This window comes from Sapajus apella, unplaced genomic scaffold, assembly GCF_009761245.1.
Source record: "Sapajus apella isolate SASKATOON/1434 unplaced genomic scaffold, GSC_monkey_1.0 scaffold49, whole genome shotgun sequence".
Taxonomy (NCBI): Eukaryota; Metazoa; Chordata; class Mammalia; order Primates; family Cebidae; genus Sapajus; species Sapajus apella.
In genome coordinates, this window is record NW_022436989.1 from 12,090,249 (window position 1) to 12,109,721 (window position 19,473).

At 38.8% G+C, this 19,473-nt stretch overlaps 1 protein-coding gene across 2 annotated transcripts in view; it reads left to right on the forward strand.

Annotated features, from left to right (window-relative positions):
• The window catches only part of B3GALNT2 (beta-1,3-N-acetylgalactosaminyltransferase 2), a 69,560-nt gene that overhangs the window by 2,747 nt on the left and 47,340 nt on the right, over positions 1 to 19,473 (forward strand). For both annotated transcript variants that reach the window (XM_032242297.1, XM_032242298.1), the window contains exons 2-4: positions 6,575 to 6,722; positions 11,868 to 11,968; positions 17,394 to 17,587. In XM_032242297.1, coding sequence (XP_032098188.1) covers positions 6,575 to 6,722; positions 11,868 to 11,968; positions 17,394 to 17,587 — 443 coding nt within the window. The remainder of the gene's footprint in view (positions 1 to 6,574; positions 6,723 to 11,867; positions 11,969 to 17,393; positions 17,588 to 19,473) is intronic.

The following is a 19,473-nucleotide window of genomic DNA, read 5'->3' on the forward strand; positions in this document are numbered from 1 at the left end:
CTCATTAAGTCATGGCAGTTGTTTTTTTTTTTTTTTTATAAAGAGAGATTTACCTTCCCTGAATATTTAAAAAAAAAAAAAAAAAAAAAAAAGCTCTCTGGCTGGCAGTTGCTTCAGCAAGTATTTGAGAGCCTGCTGTGTGCCAGCTCCTGTTGTAGGTGTGGCATTAGAGCAGTAATCAAGCTAAACTCCCTGCCCTCAGGGAGTTTACAAATTAGAAGAGGAGGCAGAGCATCAGGAAATAATTATAACTATCACATCGGATAGTGATAAGTATGGCGAAAAAAGAGAAAGCAGTGTTAAGAGATGAAAGAGATTGTTTTTAAATAGGTCAGGGAAGTCCCTTCCATTCTGAAGAGATAACAGTTGAGGAGGGACTTAAATGAAGTGAGTGAGTGAGTACCAGAATCTGCAGTTTTTTTAATGTGATGACTTCCCTTAAACCAGTGAGGGAAAGCAACCGGTAAAGTGGAAGTGAAATCCAGCACACCTAAGAGTGACAGAGAAAAATGCAGGTGGAGATAACGATCAGACTAAGGAATCTAAACATAGGATATCTTGATGACAAAATACTCATTTTGGGAATGCCCTAAATAGGAATTATTTAACGGTTAATTTAGAAAAACAATGTGACAAAAGAAGGCATCTCTTTCTAGTGGATCTGGAAAGAAAGAAACCAAAAGAAAGCAGCATAGTCACTCAACAGATACGTAGTCACTCAACATAGCTTCTATGCTAGATGCCTAGTCCCTGCTCTCAAGGTGCTCACAGTATCTAATGGAAACAGACATAGGGCAAGTAGAAGGTCAAAAAACAAACTGAGCTTGCTTTGTAATTTTGCCTGGGGCAGGTTCTTCCAAAATTATCCCTAAATGCTAATTGTGTCTCTATGCTTCACTTTCCTTATTTATAAATTATGATCTCATAGACTTACTGTGACGATTCAATTAGTGAAACATGCAGAACAGTGCCCATTTCCTAGTAAACACGCCATAAGTTTTAGACAGGCGCAATAGTCTGCTGGCAGCTGATGCCTGTGCTAGTGTGGTGTTTTGGGAGGTGTCTTTGGTATTGTGTATGATAATTGTCCTTATTGTTAAATCTGTGATAGATTTCCTTTTTTTTTTTTTTTTTAAGACGGAGTATCGCCCTGTCACCAGGCTGGAGTGCAGTGGCATATTCTCGGCCTACTGCAACCTCTGTCTCCCAGGTTCCCCTGCCTCAGCCTCCCAAGTAGCTGGGACTACAGCTGCGCACCACCACACCCAGCTAATTTTTTATATTTTAGCAGAGACGGGGTTTCACCATGTTATCCAAGATGGCCTTGATCTCCTGACCTTGTGATCTGCCTGCCTCTGCCGCCCAAAGTACTGGGATTACAGGTGGGAGCCAAGGCGCCCGGCCTTCATTTTCAAGATTTATATCTATTTGTGACTGATCTCTTCCAAAGCATGCACATAAGAGTGGAATTTTGGTTTGATTTTTAAGACTCTTGGGCTTATTTTGAGCAATCAATTTTGATGTCAGCCTTCTTCAGACTTCTTTTTTTTATTTTGAGACATGGCTTTACTCTGTTACTCAGGCTGGAGTGTAATGGCAAAATCTTGGCTAACCGAAACCTCTGCCTCCAGGTTCAAGCCATTCTCCTGCCTCAGCCTCCCAAGTAGCTGGGATTACAAGTGTGCACCACCATGCCCAGCTAATTTTTGTATTATTAGTAGAGACTGGCCGTGTTGGCCAGGCTGGTCTCGAATTTCTGACCTCAAGCAATCCACCTACTTCAGCCTCCTGAAGGGCTAGGATTATAGGCATGAGCCACCACACTGGGCCCTCCCTTAGACTTTAATGTACTTTTGGATGTCTACTCTCAGTGCAGAGTCAGGCAGGTTGCCAGACTCTCAGGATATATTACACATTAAAGAAAATACATAGTCCTTACTGTAAGGTCTCAGAAAAAATCGATACCCCAAAATAAGGCCTCAGAAGCAGCCCTCTCTGAGCTGCTGCTGCTGCTGTCCTCTCTCTGGCTTTGCATGCTTACCTGAGGCTAGCCATGGAAACTAAAATTCCTCTTCCCCAAAGCCAACCATAAAACATAAAAATATTACTCAGACTACCCCCCCCCAACCACCTTTCTATATAAAAATTACCTAGTCTACCTTCTTTGATTACAGGTTATAAGGACCTGGGTCCTATCCCATACCCAGAAGGAAAGACTATAACTCAGGACAAGAAGACTCCAGACAGGCAGGCAGGCCTTGCTGGGTTTTCTCACTCCATCTATTAACATTAGTTCTTCCCCTTTCTGTCCAGTCTTATCACGTAGCTGTCCATACTTTGTTGAACCTAAGCACAGAAATGGGCAATTTCTCCTGTATCTTTGGGTCTTCATTCTGAAGGCTTCCATGTCATATAAAACTGATCAAATAAGTTTATATACCTTTTCTCCTGTTAATCAGTCTCTTGTCAGTGATTTTCACTGAACCTTCAGAGGGAAAACGTTCCTTTGGCCCTTACATTACCCTCAGGGAGCTTGCTTGGGGTTTTGATTTATTCCTGACATTGTGAAGATTTTGTTTACTGCTGTTATCTATGCCATCTAGAACAATGAGCATAGGAGATGCTCTATCATTTGAATGAATAAATCTAGAGAATAAAATTGGCGCAGCTTGATATATTTTCACAAATTGATAACACCCAACTAATCACCACCCAAATTTTAAAAAAGAAAACTATCAATGCTTCAGAAGTCCCCTTCATGCTGTGTTCTGTTGCTGCAGGGATGGTAACCAGTGGCAGAAATTTGACTACTTCTGTAATTTATAGAAATGGAACCGTCTAGTATGTACATAGTTCCTATAGCCTGTTTATTTTAATACATTAATAGAATAATGTTTAATGATGCAATTAACATGTAATTTTAATGGTTGCATGGTATTCTGTCATACAGCTACACCATAATTTATTTAACGAGTCCCTTATTTATGCGTTTAGGTAGCTTGCAGTTTTTCGTTATTAATTGGTGACACTGTGATTAATAAAAATCTTTGAGTGTATCGCTGATTATTTCTTTAGAATGAGTTCTTAGAATTGCTGGACAAAGTTAAACCATTCTAAATTATTTGACATATGTTGCCAAATTGCCTTGCAGAAGACTGTACCAAATTACGTTCCTTCCAGCAATGAAAGAGAGTAGACACTTTCTTGAGATCACTAATATTTCCTTGAAGTACCCATCATTTAGTTATTTAAGAAGACATTTGTCAGCTTGAATGTAGGAGAAAACTGGTATCCGTTGCTCTAATTCAAACTCGATTCCTAGTGAAGTTGAACATTTTTTCTATAGGTTTGCTATTTACCTTTCTTCTTTTGTGAATTATCATTATGTCCTTCTGTATCACGTTTACTTCTTAGCACTTTTTTCCTGTTTCTAGACACCAGAATCAACTAGGCACTCTCTTCTTGTAGCATATAACAGAAGGTGATGAGTTTAGAGCCAGGTTGGTAAGGGGAGCTAGGAATTTGAGCAACATTCTTACCTAAGTATTTATTATGCGTCCACTTCGGATTTTGTACTGTGTGACACAGTAGTCAGGAGTCTGTTGAGCTAATTTACATTAATGGTATGTGGTTAAAAAAACCTGTATTTCTGAAATTTGACTTCAATATATCTGGAAGTAGTTCCCTAAAAGACCACAATATCCCGTGTTACTTCCCTTCTGCAAGAAAAAGAGAAATGCATGTAAAGTAAAGCAGTTGAACAAAAGCAGCTTAGACATGGATTAGAAGCAGGGAGGATTGACAGTGACAGAGAGGTACAATAAGATCAAAAAGTAGTTTACATCCATAATCTGTGGGATTTTCACATGCCACATATTTATCTTTGTATTTATTATTTTTAGAAAAATCTTGTTTGACAATAATATGGAGAAGTCAGGTAAAAACCAGTTAGGATGCCCTTGTCCTGGTCCAGGTGAAAAAACAGACTTAACTAAGCAGCAGCTAGAATTAATGACAAAGGGATAGATTTGAGAAATTTTCTCTTTTTTTCTTTTTATTTCTTTCTCTTTTTTTTTTTTGAGGTGAAGTTTTGCTGTAGTTGCCCAGGCTGGAGTGCAGTGGCATGATCTTGGCTCACTGCAACCTCTGCCTCCCAGCTTCAGCAATTCTCCTGCCTCAGCCTCCTGAGTAGCTGGGATTACAGGCATGTGCCAGCATGCCTGGCTAATTTTGTATTTTTAGTAGAGTTGGGGTTTCTCCATGTTGGTCAGGCTGGTCTCAAACTCCTGACCTCAGGTGATCCACCTGACTTGGCCTCCCAAAGTGCTGGGATTACAGGCGTGAGCCACCTTACCCAGCCTAGATTTGAGAAATTTTCATGAAGATTTTGAGTCTTTCATCAAGAAAAGATTAAATTATGTTCTATGTAATCTATTTCTAAAAGATTTTCTTTGATAAACCATTAAAAATAAGGTAGTAAATGTTTGGCATTAAAAGGGATGTTTACGATATTTTGAAAAATTGCTTTTGTGCAGCATCCTTGTTTTCTGATGATGTCAGATAAATGAGGCATTTAGATTAAATGTGATTTTTGCTCTACGGCTTTTAATCTTTGAGATGAGGCTTTGAAACAAATGGAATAGAAGATCCAAAGACTTTTTTTGTATCAGTTTTCTCTAAGAAGCTGAAGCACAGGGATTTAAATAACTTTTTACTAAGATAATACAAAATGTTGGCTGTGGAATCAATGTCAGAACTGGCTGGTCACCACTACCTTTGCCTCCTTCCTGACACTAGAATGTACTTAATATTTCTCTCTGAAAAAGGTGAGGAGTCATATTGTCAATTTTACATAATTATTTAAATTAGTCTCCAAATTCAGACACTCATTTAGAGTGAGTTCCAGCACTAGGTACAACTTACATCATACAGTTACGTATCTGAGAAAAAATGTTCTGGGCCATGAGTTGAAAAAAACTGATGTGTTAACCAGCGTGTTCAGTGATCTGCTTATTGCTAATTCAGTTGCACTCGTATTATGGATAAAAAGATCAGAATTTAGACTCAGATAAGCTATATTAAGCTGTATAGCTATAGAATAAAACAGTGATAAAGAATAGAGTTAGATTGCCTGGGATTAAAGCTTAGCCCAGCCATTTCCAAGCTGTTTGACTTATGGCAAGTTACTGAATTCTCTGTGTGTTTCATTTGTTCAACAATTACCTACTTCATAGGCTTGTGAACATTAAATGATATTCTATATGTAGTGTGTTTCACAGATTAGGTGTTCAATAAACATGGCCTATTAATAAGCTTTGAAAATTTGAATTTATTTAAAAATAAATTCTGTCTTTATAAAAGAACTCATTTTAGTACGAGACTCATCATAGGGTGAAATAATAAATACCTCTATTCCATTTGGAATGGAACATTTTAAGAAATATATTTATTGTGGAAAATAAAGTACACAATATTATTAAAATTATCCTAGTAGAAAGATCTGTTTTTATTAATTGGGCCTTTGAAAAAAAGATCAACGTGGTTTGGTTGTCTTTTAGACTGAATACTTAGTATATAAAAACATTGCATTTAATGTAGTAAAGATTCTGGGCTTCAATAATTTATTTTTGGAAACATTTTGGATCAGTTCCCACCACTGGAGAAAGAGATGAAATGGATACCTCATCAGAGCTATATATAAGCTTGTAGCTCTCAGGCCTTAAAACTGGTGATGAAAAACAAGGGCAAAGTATATCTTTCTCTTCCGTCTTCTAAGGACAAGTTTTAGATGGAAATGTAATTCTGCCCATTAGACCTTATGACGATAAAAAATGAGCCGTTCAGAATGACTTGTTACTTTATTTTCTTACTAAAAATGTTGCTTTCCCGTCATTCTTTAGAATATTTAGTAGGTAGTAAAAGATTTAGTGGCCATAGAATTCATTGACATAAATAAAGGTTGCATTACTTTCCAGTAGGGAAGTCCCTCAACTTCATCCCCCAAACGTAGTAACTAACATTAATGTAGGAGTTCGCTTTTCAAAGCAATTTTTTTTAGTTGCCATAGAATGCCTCCCTATATGCATAATACCAAGTCAAGACCTTTATATATGTTATCTCATTTAACTTTTACAAGAGCTCCATGAGAAGTATTATAACCATTTTGTATTTAAGGAAACTGAAGCTCAAGAAGCTAAGTAACATATAGCTAATATATGGAGAGCCCAGATTCTAACTGTGGCCTAAGTGACTCTTACTGCCTACTGTTATATGTTTTTATGCTACATTGCGTTTTGAAACAGATTCTTACCACAAACATCTTGTTTGTTTGGAAGAATTCATATACTTATGTGAACATGAATACATACATATACATGAAAGACAAAAAGACTCTACACCAAATGTTACTAGTGGTTATCTCTGGATAATGGGTTTATATGTGATTTAAATTTTTTTTCTTTGTATTAATCTGAATTTCCTACAAACATAAGCTTTTTAATAAACTTATGATACCTATTGAACTTCACAGTAATTGAGACATGACTTATTTCTGATTTATTGTTCTTATTCCTAGATCAGTTGGCCTTATTTCCTCAGTGGAAATCTAGTCACTATGATGTGGTAGTTGGCGTGTTGTCAGCTCGCAATAACCATGAACTTCGAAACGTGATAAGAAACACGTGGCTGAGGCATTTGCTAAAGCATCCCACATTAAGTCAACGGTAGGTTTTCTGAGTTGTTACTTTGCCTGGCTTATTGAAATAAGGGTTCTGAAAAACCTAGTGAGGCATGGTGGTACATGTCTGTAGTCCCAGCTGCCTGGGAGGCTGAGGTGGAAGGATTGCTTGAGCCTGGGAAGTTGAGGCTGCAGTGAGCTGTGATTGTACCACTGCATTCCAGCCTGCATGAAGGGAGTGAGACCCTGCCTAACTTAAAAAAAAAAGTTCTGAGAAACCTTATTTTGAATAGAAATGTTCATTCATATATATGGCCTCTTCTTTGGAGAAATGGCTGTTTTATTTGCTTTTCTTCCATATAGTTTGGGCCAAAAAGTAAATTTAACCAAGATTTTAAGCCAAATGATAGTTGGGAGAGAGCATATTCATTGGTTAACATATGTAGTATTTAGATACCCAGTGTGGTTTGTTGTTTGTTTTCTTTAATTTAGAATAGCAATTTTTAAAAGGTTCTATTCCAGAACATTTCTCTGCTTAGACACATGCACGTGTCTAAATATACTTTTCACTAACTTCACAGAGATAAATTTAGTTTTTTTCAGTTTTGTAGTATTTTTTACTTGTGTGATCTGCAGTATGTATAATATGCCATGCTCTTTTTTCTGACTAACCTTCCAGAACTGAGCTTTGGTAATCCATCTCATGCTGACATTAAGTAGCTCTCAGTTATTAGTTAGGGGCCCAAAGCCTTAGTCTGTTCCCAGTGAGACCTGCCTCTGAAGACTCTGTGGTGAGGAACTAGGGGAAGAAATGCATGGAAAGTTGACTTCTGTTATGTGAAGACTCAGGTGATAAGCAGAGAAGGCCCTTTCAGAATTGAATTGCATTGGCACATTTGTGACTGAGTAGCTATACAAGCAAATTGCAGTTGTGAATTTTCTTTTCTTTCTTTTTTTTTTTTTTCTTTGAGATGGAGTTTTGTTCTGTCACTCAGGCTGGAATGCAGTGGCATGATTTTGGCTCACTGCAACCTTCACTTCCCAGGTTCAAGTGATTCTCCTGCCTCAGCCTCCCACGTAGCTGGGATTACAGGCACCTGCCACCTTACCCAGCTAATTTTTATATTTTTAGTAGAGACAGGGTTTCACCATGTTAGCCAGGCTGGTCTCGAACTCCTGACCTCAGGGGATCCGCCTGCCTCGGCCTCCCAAACTGCTGGGATTACAAGGGTGAGCCACCGAGCCCAGCCTAGTTGTGAATTTTCTTGTCACTGGTGGTGCTTACTCACAGCAGCTTTCATTCCTTTTCAAGACGGGTTTCCTTAGTTCATGGTTGCAATAATAATAGAGCCTATTGCACAGCAAATGAAAGACCTCAGAATCATCACTACTGTCAGAACCACGTCCAAAAGCTGTACCTTCTGTTGCCTTTCCCTGTTAGAAAATAATGACTCCTCTACCGTTGCTCAGACCAAAACCCTTGGTGTTATCCTGAGTTTTCCTTTCATATGCCGCATCTAGTCCATCAGCATGCTTTCTAATGCTGCTTAGACTACACCCAGAATCCGACTTCTCACCACCGTTACCACTACCATCTGATACAGGCCACCACTACTTCTCACCTGGGTTATTGCAGAAGCCCCCTTCTCTGAATTTACTGCTTCTACCTTTGACCCCCTACATTTTATTTTCCATACAGCAGTCAGAGTGGTCCTTTTAAGATTAGTGAAATTATGTCAATTCTCTATTCATACCCCTCCATTGACCTCCTTTCTTGCTCAGAGTGAAACCACAAGTCATTATTGTGGTCTTTGACCTTATCTACATCTACTTTCGCTATACTGGCCACCTTACTGTACTTTCATACACTAAAAGTGCTCCTGCCTCAGGCCCTTTGAATTTGCTCCTTCCTTTCTCACTAATGTCCTTGTCACTCCCTTCCTTCAGGTCTCTCCTTAGATGTTACTCTAGCAGACAGCTCTGTATTAAATTATAGGTCAGCCCACCCCTGTCCTGTTTCTGTCTTCCCTTAGTTGGCTTTAATTTTTTTTTTGTAACACTTATCACCAACTGGCATCTGTATTGTATTTAGCTGTCAAATTGTTTAGCTTTCTCCACTTAAATGTAGGTTTCATGAACACTGGGGCTTCAGGTTTTTTCACTGGGGTATTCCCAATACCTAAAACCTAGCTTGGTGCAGACTAAGGACTCAACAGCTATTGAATGAATGACTCAGAATTAAATGAGTAAAGTTAATATTTGGACGTTCACTAATTTATTTGCCATCGTAACAACAGTCTTGCTTTAAACTTGGTAAGCTTGTGTTATGAAAATGATTGGCTATTTCTATAAAAACAGGTATTAGGCAAAAACACCTTCCTGCGATACGGTAATTTTGTGGATCTAGTAAGAATATCTAGTAAGATGGCTAAAAAACCAAATTTGGTACATACTTGCAATAATTTAGTTAGCAGATTATTCATTTCTGTTTATACTTTTATTCCAAATGCCAGTTGTCCATGGAAGGTATTCTGCCTTAGTTGGTTATTAGTAACAAAGTGTATTTCTGTGGTTATGGCATATTTTCCATTCTTGGATTTCCCCAAAGGAGCCAAACTCAATGCTAAGTACTTCTGTAAGCAGATGGTGTACTATGTGTGGTAGAATACAAAGATAAATACAGTATAGCCTGAGTGTTTGAGGGGGCTTGACATTTAGTAGAAGGAAATAGGTGTAATAGTGTAAATAAAGAGAGGAGAAGAGGAGGGAAGCATTTGACTGAGAGGCAGACAGTGAGCAGATCATGTAGAACAGGCATGCGGAGGGTTAAGTGGAAGGGTGAGACCTGTTGAGGCAAGAACTGCTGAGGGGCTGATCTACAGAGGTGACCTTATGAGAGAATAAAGTCATTGAATATAGAAAATGGAGGAGGAGGCTAGGAAGATTGCAAGTGTTGGGACTTGGAGAATAGTGGAATCATCAATCAAAACAAAAATACTGCATGAGAAGAGCAGGATTCATGGGAAAGAAGCTCAGTTGTGGATGTGTTGACTTTGAAGTTCCTGCAGGCAGTGGCATACTGATAAAGATTTAATAACTGGCTCTCGGGGAAAAAGGATGCTTATATGTATATACCTGTTTATTATACGTTTCATTGACATAAAGGATATACAGCCTGTAATTGACAGATTCTCTTGTCTGTGGCCAACTGTGGTTATAGTTAACAAAACAGTGTAGTTCTGGCAAAAGTCTTTTAAGCAAACAGTGAAGACTAAAGTGACAGCTAAGATGTCAGCTTTACACTTGGTCAATATAGTCAGTGACTTCTGTGCTATATCAGGTAATAGTCTTTGAACACTGAAATCATATTTCCTTGACTTTTTTTTGTACTATTCACTATGTAATAGCTATAGATAGGCACATCACATTAAGCTTAATTTGCATTATCAACATTTTCTCTATACTTTCTTAAGTCTAGCCAACCAACAAAACAATAAGCCAAACCCTTATTTGTATTATTTGCCAGTTTCTATGGTGTGAATATTCCCACCGTAGCCAGTTCAAGGAACTAATGTGACATCACTGAGCACAGAGTGGGGGAAATATAAGCAGTAGCATGCCATATATACTATTTCCACCATGTAGATAGATGTAAGAAATATAAATGATGTCAAGATCATAGATAATAGCAAAATGTAGTAAAACAATAAGTGATTAATTTGAGTATTTGTTTTTAATATATATTTAATTTTAAATAAAGGCTATGTTTAATAACCATCTCACAAAATTTCTAAAAAGTTGACACTTGGCTCTCAAAGCCAGTAGTAGCAGGCTTCTGCAAACAGCTCTCTGTGGGCCATCTAGGTGAAGATGTCCAATGAATTTACAGGTCCTTTACTTAGAACCTGGGCCTAAACTAGAGTTACTAACTCAGGGCCGGGCACAGTGGTTCATGCCTGTAATCCCAGCACTTTGGGAGGCCGAGGCAGGCAGATCACTTGAGGCCAGGAATTTGAGACCAGCCTGGCCAACATGGTGAAACCCCATCTCTACTAAAAATTTAAAAATTAGCGAGATGTGGTGGCGCATGCATGCAATCCCAGCTACTGAGGAGGCTGAGGCAGAATTGGTTGAACCTGGAAGACGGGGGCAGCAGAGAGCTGAGATTGTGCCACTGCAGTCCAGCCTGGGTGACAGAGACTCTATCTCAAAAAAAAAGAAAAAACTAGAGTTACTAATTGAAGAATCATTCTCATGCTAGTTGAAGCCTTGGGAATAAATAGTACTGTCTAGGGAAAGGAAGTAAAAAAAAAAAAAAAATGAGTAGATTGAGAAGAGACCCAAGAGCAGAGCCCTGGACTAATACCACTCTCAGTGGACAAGCTGAGGAGGAAGAGCCAGTGAAGATGACTAAGCAAGCCGCTGAAGGAAGGGAGGAGAGCATTTTAGGGAGATGGGCAGTTTTGAGCCATGGAGAAGCCAGGAGGGTAAGAGTTGAAGAATATCTATTGATTTTTAGCAGCAAATCATTGGTTACTTTAGTGGTAATCTCAGTGGAAGTGGTGATGTTAAAGCTAAAACTCCTGTTTTATAAAATGAGTGGGAAGTAAGAAACAAGAAGCTGCAATTTTAATTTCTTTGTAGGACCTCAGTGTAAAGTGTGGTGGCAAGGAAGGATGGAAGGTGAAGAGAAATTAGAGTCAGGACTTATAATGTGGAGGGAAGGAGCCACTAGCTATGGAGGTAACCAGTGAACCAAAGTCTAGGAGAGAAGGGGATTTCTTCTTGGATGGAAAGACCTAATCTTGAGCAAAAGGAACACCTTCTGAAATAGAAGAAGGCAAAAAAGGAAAATTTTAGATACAGATGTGTTTTTAGGTAGGGGCATGAGAAGCTGACTTGACCATAGTTTGCTTTTAAATGATACTAACATGCTGGTAGCGAGGCCAGACGTATTCATACTTGCTTTAATATACCATTGCAGCAAAGGAGTCATGCATAAGTAACTTGGCAGTTAGCAACTTTTAGTTTGCTTGTTCCCCCATTTTGCTAGACTAGATGAATAAAGGTAGAGAATTAATCGTTATAAACACTTGTGTCTCAAAAGTAAAAGCTCTGAAATGGGCGTGAGGAAACGTGCATGTGCGAGGTGAAGATCAGTAACTGATGTTAATGCCAACACATCTCTCAGTGTGCTTGTGAAGTTCATAATAGGTGCTCATGGCTGTGAAGTGCCTGTGGAAGACAGGGAGGATCCTTACTCCTGTAAACTACTCAACATCACAAACCCAGGTAAGTCACCTTTTCCCTCAACTGCCATATACAAGCTCGATGTTGAGTAAAAGTTGCTGAGCTTGATGGTATGGAATCTGTTTTGTTATTTGTTATTTTATTTACTTATGTTTTTTAAAGACAGGGTCTTGCTCTGTCACCTAGGCTGGTGTGCAGTGGCACAATCATGGCTCACTGTAACCTGAAACTCCTGGGCTCAAGTGATCCTCCTGCCTCACCACCCTGCTAGGACTAGAGGCATGTGCCACAACACGTGGCTAATTTTTAAATATTTGTAGAGATGGGGTCTCGCCGTCTTGCCTGGGCTGATCTTGAACTCCTGCCCTCAAAGGATCCACCAGCCTCAGCATCCCAAAGCACTGGGATTGCAGGCATGAGCCACCATTCCCTGGAGTCTGTTTTTAACAGACTAAAATGTCTTTCATCCAAATTTATGTTTTCATCTTTTTTTTTTTTTTTTTTTTTTGAGATGGAGTCTTGCTCTGTCATGTAGGCTAGCATGCACTGGCACCATCTTGGCTCACTGCAACCTCTTCCTCCTGGGTTCAAGTGATTCTTCTTCCTAAGCCTCCCGAGTAGCTGGGATTACAGGCACCTGCCACCACACCTGGCTAATTTTCGTATTTTTGGTAGAGATGGGCTTTCACCATCTTGGCCAGGCTGGTCTCGAACTCCTGACCTCACTGGGGTCAGCCAGGGAGGTAGCCAGCTGTTGTGATCCACCCGCCTCAGCCTCCCAAAGTGCTGAGATTTATAGGTGTGAGCCACCGCACCTGGCCTGTTTCATCATTTTTGACAGATTGACTTGGGGTATCTGTAGAGATTCTTTACAGGATTGAAACTTCAGGATCCAGGAGACTTTATTTTTTCAGTGTGATTCATATATATTTGGAAGTTCCTTATACTAAGATAAATCCTGAATTACCAAATTTTGAACTTTTGGAAAACTGCTGATTTTAACTTCTTCAAGGTTATTATAAATTAATAGAAGAAACAAATATTGTGAATCAACTTTCTCTTAGAATTATTGTCTAATTTATTTCTGTAAAAGAAACAAATAGTAAAAAAAATTAAAACACAAGTAACATTATTTATGCCTTAAAATTAAAAGTTTGTAAAAATTCTGGTGAGGATAAAGAAGGCGGCTCCAGCACTTTGGGACACCAGTGCAGGAGGAGGAGCCCACGCCAGCCTGGCAACATAGTAAGTTCCCATGTCTGCAAAAAAAAAAAAAAATTAGCGGAGGATGGTTGCTCATGCCTGTAGTTACAGCTGCTTAGGAGGCTGAGGAAGGAGGACTGCTTGAGCCCAGCAGTTCGAAGCTGCAGTAAGCTATGATCTGTTCACACTGCTACACTCCAGCCTAGGGGACAGAGCAAGACCCTGTCTCAAAACCAAAGAAGAAAAAACAACAAAGAAAGCTGATCCTAATTAGGTTCTCTGTGTGTCACGAGGGAACCAATTTTAGGAAGTTGATAAATTTATAACTCTCTGTTTATTAGTACTTCCTGTTATGTTCAGCTGTGTTTCTAAGGGAGCTTAAACTTCTAAGTCTTAAATATGTTGATTAAGACTTCTGGCATTTTAAGGTTTGTTAAAACTGTGTAATTAACACCTCACTTTTATAAGCAGGCTCCATGGCTCTAAATCCAAGCTCTGCCATTTTCTAGCTGTGTGACCTCCTCTGCCTCAGTTTTATCACCTGTAAACTTGGGATAAAAGAATCTTCCTCATGGGGATTGACATAAGGGTGAAATAAGTTGATACATATAATGTATTTAGAATAGGTACTAGAAGGTGGAAGGTACTTAACATTATTTAAAAGAGCCTGCCATTTTATAAAAGTTGGGTTTCAAACAGCTTTTTAAATAAATCGGACAATATATTCAGGTCTGTGTTATAAAACAGGGGTTTCTTAGCATCTCTATGAATTCAGTTAACATTGTAAGAAAATTTTATGTATGGAGGCCGGGCGCGGTGGCTCAAGCCTGTAATCCCAGCACTTTGGGAGGCCGAGGCGGGTGGATCACGAGGTCAAGAGATCGAGACCATCCTGGTCAACATGGTGAAACCCCGTCTCTACTAAAAAAATACAAAAAATTAGCTGGGCATGGTGGCACGTGCCTGTAATCCCAGCTACTCAGGAGGCTGAGGCAGGAGAATTGCCTGAACCCGGGAGGCGGAGGTTGCGGTGAGCCGAGATCGCGCCATTGCACTCCAGCCTGGGTAACAAAAGTGAAACTCCGTCTCAAAAAAAAAAAAAAGAAAGAAAACTTAAAAAAAAAATAAAAAAATAAAATAAATAAAAAAAAAAAGAAAATTTTATGTATGAATTGTGTTCGGGGGAGAATGTCCTTTGGCTTCCACTGGAGTCTTAAAGGGATCATAAATCTTATAGAATGTTATATCACGTGATGATTCGGTATTCCTTCAACAAATTACAATTGAAAATCAAAACGAAACAAAAAGAAGCCCTTCACTTTTAAATTAACCATACTTTTATTATCTTAAGTGCTGTTGTTTATGAAAAGTAAAGAAGCAGAATTTTTTATTAATAGAACATTTTCATATCTGTAATACCCCTAGGTTATGAATTTTTTAAATGTGTATATAACTAAGTTAATATTGAACCTAATTTTATCTTTTCTTTTTTTTTTTTTTTTTTTTTTTTTTTTGAGACGGAGTTTCGCTCTTGTTACCCAGGCCGGAGTGCAATGGCACGATCTCGGCTCACCGCAACCTCCGCCTCCTGGGTTCAGGCAATTCTCCTGCCTCAGCCTCCTGAGTAGCTGGGATTACAGGCACGCGCCACCATGCCCAGCTAATTTTTTGTAGTTTTAGTAGAGACGGGGTTTCACCGTGTTGACCAGGATGGTCTCGATCTCTTGACCTCGTGATCCACCCGCCTCGGCCTCCCAAAGTGCTGGGATTACAGGCTTGAGCCACCGCGCCCGGCCTTAATTTTATCTTTTCAATGATCCAAAGGGCGGTTATGGTTATTTCAGTACCTGAAGGTTATGATAAGCATTACTCATGACACTGTGGCTGTGGTAGAAGGTTTGATTAATAGCACAGTAAAGCAACGGGATTTCCTGTGTCCACATAACTTGAAGCTCAAGGCACATTTGTTTTAGATAAGAAAATATTAAAAATGCTATATTATAATGTGCTTGACATACTGCTTTTAATAAAGAGGTTTCTAATATGGATATCTTTTATTTACTGAATATCTTTTAAAAAATTATATTGTTATCCATTATGTTGTAGTCTAGACTCTCCGGTTAATGCTTGCCTAGCCCATGACAAAAAACTGTATTCTCCCTTTTTTCCTCTCCTGCTCATGTCTCTAGTGACGTCTGAGGCATCACTTTGCTTTAGCCCCATTTTACTGGGCATCTACTGAGTGTAAAGAGCTTCTAGGAACTCTAATAGGGACATCCAAATGATCTGCTAGAGTGTAGGAAGAAAGTATATTTTTGTTTTTGTTTTTGTTTTTTTGAGACAGGGTCTCACTCTGTTGCCCAGGCTGGAGTGCAGTGGCACAATCTCAGGTCACTGAAACCTCTACCTCCCAGGCTCAAGCAATTCTCATGCCTCAGCCTCCCAAGTAGCTGGGATTGCAGGTGCACACCACCACGTCCAGCTAATTTTTGTATCTTTAGTAGAGACAGGGTTTTGCTGTGTTGCCCAGGCTTAGAATTTGTATTTATCTGAAAATAAGAAAATACAATCTTTATTAATACTGAATGTATAGATTCACCACAATATATGCATATAATTTGTAAGTAAATGACTGTGTGTACAAATTTTTTTAACTGATGGGGTTTTGTAGTCAGCAAAATTTGAAAACCACAGCTCTAAAAAATACAAAGGACTTTGATAATCTTTTAAAATAGGGTTTTATATTATTAAAGTAGCACTGATATTCTCTGCCATATTAACTGCTTTATTTAATGTATCCTAATTCATTTATTGTAATTAGAAAATTTATTTGAAGACTGGGCACAGTAGCTCATGCCTGTAATTCCAGCACTTTGGGAAGCTGAGGTGGGAGGATTGCTTGATGTCAAGAGTTCAAGACCAGCCTGGGTAACATGATGAGACCCCATCTCTACAAAAAATTAGCCAAGGCTGGTGGTGTGTGCCTATGGTCCCAGCTACTCAGGAAGCTGAAACAGGAGGATCCCTTGAGCAAAGGAGGTTAAGACTGCAATAAACCATGTCCATGCCACTGGACAGCAGCCTGAGTGACTGGATGACTGTCTCAAAAAAAAAGAAATACATAAATGAAAGAAAAGAAGTTATTTGAAAGTAACTGTTATGGCACTGATTAGACAGCTGTTGGGGAGTAGAAAGAGGACTGACTTTTGAATCACTAAACCGGGCTTGATTCTTGGATCTGCCACTTTCTGTGACCTTAAGTGAATTGCTTAATCCCTTTGGGCCTCAGTTTCTTAATCTGTAAAGTAGAGATAATGCCACACCACAAGAGGAGTTGGGAAGATGTAAATGTGATGGGGAATGGTACATGGAAGGTGGTTCAGAACCGTGTTTGATATGCTTATCTTTTATCAATGCTGTACAGGAAGAGTTTTTCAAATGTTATTTGAAGTGACTTTAGTTGCTTATTTATACTGTGATAATTGCCTGACGTATCACATATATTTTAAATTGACTAACAAGGGCCAGGCGTGGTGGCTCACACCTGTAATCCCAGCACTTTGGGAGGCCGAAGCAGGCAGATCATGAGGTCCAGAAATCGAGACCATCCTGGCCAACATGGTGAAACCCCGTCTCTGTTAAAAAATACAAAAATTAGCTGGGTGTGGTGGCATGCGCCTATAGTCCCAGCTACTCGGGAGGTCGAGGCAGGAGAATTGCTTGAACCAAGGAGGCGGAGGTTGCACTGAGCCGAGATCGCACCACTGCACTCCAGCCTGGTGCCTGGCGACAGAGCGAGACGCTGTCTCAAAAAAAAAAAAAAAAAAAAAAATTGCCTAACAAGAAGTAGGATTTTTGGAATTTGCAGAGTAAGACCAAACTTACTGATTATTTATGACTACAGTCAGTACTGTTTTTATTATTTCTATTTATCCAACCCTTCCAAATAGATGCCTTCCAGTTGACTTAAATTTAAATATCTCCTATGGCAGTTATACATGCACACATGTATGCAAAAAGCTGTTGAAGTAGTTCTGACAATTAATGTACTTAGATGTGGCTGAAAACTTTATTCTTCAATTTCAAAAATGTTTATATAGAAGCAGCCATGTTTCTCAAGTATTTTTTTTTTAATTCCTGCCATTTGTGAATTATATAGCAAATAATTACCTAGCTTTTGGCATTAAGTCCACTTCATTGTTTCCTACTAGTAAAACAAAGGATTATATTTGTTCAGTTATATAAACCTGTTCTCATTACTTAGTTTTGAATCAGGAAATTGAAGCATTCAGTCTGTCCGAAGAGACTTCATCAGGGCTCTCTGAGGATCGAGTTGTCAGTGTGAGTTTCCGAGTTCTCTACCCCATCGTTATTACCAGTCTTGGAGTGTTCTATGATGCCAACAATGTGGGTTTCCAGAGGAACATCACCGTCAAACTTTATCAGGCAGAACAAGAGGTATGCACTGCTTTGTACAAGTTTTTTTCTCTTTTTTCTTTTTCAAAAACATCAACTTTTTCTTATGACATAGAGTAAGTAATTAGAAGACTATATAATTCTCTCTGGTTTAAGATACTTTCCCCTTCCTTCCCCTATTGACTAAATACACTGTAATGTGATATAAGACTGGTTTGCGGATAGGCTATCTATGAATAAGCGTGCTATTGCTATATCTAGAAAAGGAGGAGTTGACTAGAATAGAAGTCTCCAACCTAAAATTCCCTAAAGGCTAGGGAATTTCAAAAGTTGGTAATGGATATAAAAAGTTTAGGACTGTTAGGATAAGTGAGTATTACTGTTTCTTTCTTCCAACTGTAAAAGTCCGTAATACAAGGCTAACAGCTGCTTCACATCTTTTTTGTAATAAGGATGTAGAAGGAATAAAAGTTTAAACCATTGAGGTTTCTCTGTTCCTGATATGTGGGGAAATCTGATTTGTTCACAGAGTATATCTGAAGGAGTAGCATGGAATCGTATTTGAAAGATCTGATTTTTAGCTTTTAACATGCAGAAAACTTGGAGGAATTATTCAGTAAACACCCCTATAGCCACTAACTATATATCTACAATAGTTAATGTTTTTCTGTGTTTGGTTTATTACGTATATATTTTTTTTTTCCACTCATCAACCTATGTTTTTTTACAATGTATTTCAGAGTAAGTTGCAGTCATCAGTACACTTCAACCCTAAACACTTCAGCATGCATATCATTAATTAGACTTTAATATTTATGGTTTTTAAAATTTACATACAGTGAAATGTGCATTCCCTTTTTTTTTTTTTTTTTTTCTTTTTGAGATGGAGTCTTGCTCTGTCACCCAGGCTTGAGTACAGTGGCATGATCTTGGCTCACTGCAACCTCCACTTCCTGAGTTTGAGTGATTCTTTAGCCTCAGCCTCTCTAGTAGCTGGGACCACAAGCGTGTGCCACCATGCCTGGCTAATTTTTGTATTTTTAGTAGAGACAGAGTTTTACCATGTTAGCCAGGCTGGTCTCAAACTCCTGACCTAAGGTGATTATACTGTATAAACTGGTATAACCCAAGTCGCTATCAAGATACGAAGCATATCACCCTAGAAAATTGCCTCATGTTTCTTCACAGTCAGTTCCTTCCCCATCTCCCAGGAGCAACCACTGTTCTGATTTTTTGTTTCACCATAGAGTAGTTCTGGGACTTCATATATAAGTGAAATCATTTAGTAAATACTCTATTGGGTAAAGCTTCTTTCACTCAACATCATGTTTTTGAGACTTGTTCGTGATATTATATGATTGGTGAATTTTTTTTTTGTTTTTTTTTTTTTTTTTTTTTGAGACGGAGTCTCACTTTGTCACCCAGGCTGGAGCGTAGTGGCATGATCTTGGTTTTTGTATTAGTGAAGATGGAGTTTTGCCATGTTGGCCAGGCTGGTCTGGAACTGCTGACCTCAAGCGATCTGCCGCCTTTAACCTCCCAAAGTGCTGGGATTTCAGGCGTGAGCCACTGCACCAGCCCTGGTGTGCTTCTTTTTTTCCCCCTTGGTCTGTTTTATTCAGGGCTTGCCACATTTCTAGTATCCGTAAAATGTATGTCTTTTACCAAATTTGGGGGATTTTCAGCTATTAATGTCCAGAATCTTTTCTGACTTCACTCACTCTCTCTACTCCTCCTGGAATTCTAATTACGTGTATGTTAGATCTTTTGATATTGTCCTACAGATCATAGAGTGTTCGTTTTAGTCAAGTTTTTTCTATGTTTCAATGTTGATAACATCTGTTAATCTGTATTCAAGTTTAGTGACTCTTCTGTCATCTCAAATCTGAAGTTAAGCCTATCCAATGAATTTTTTATTTTAGATGTAT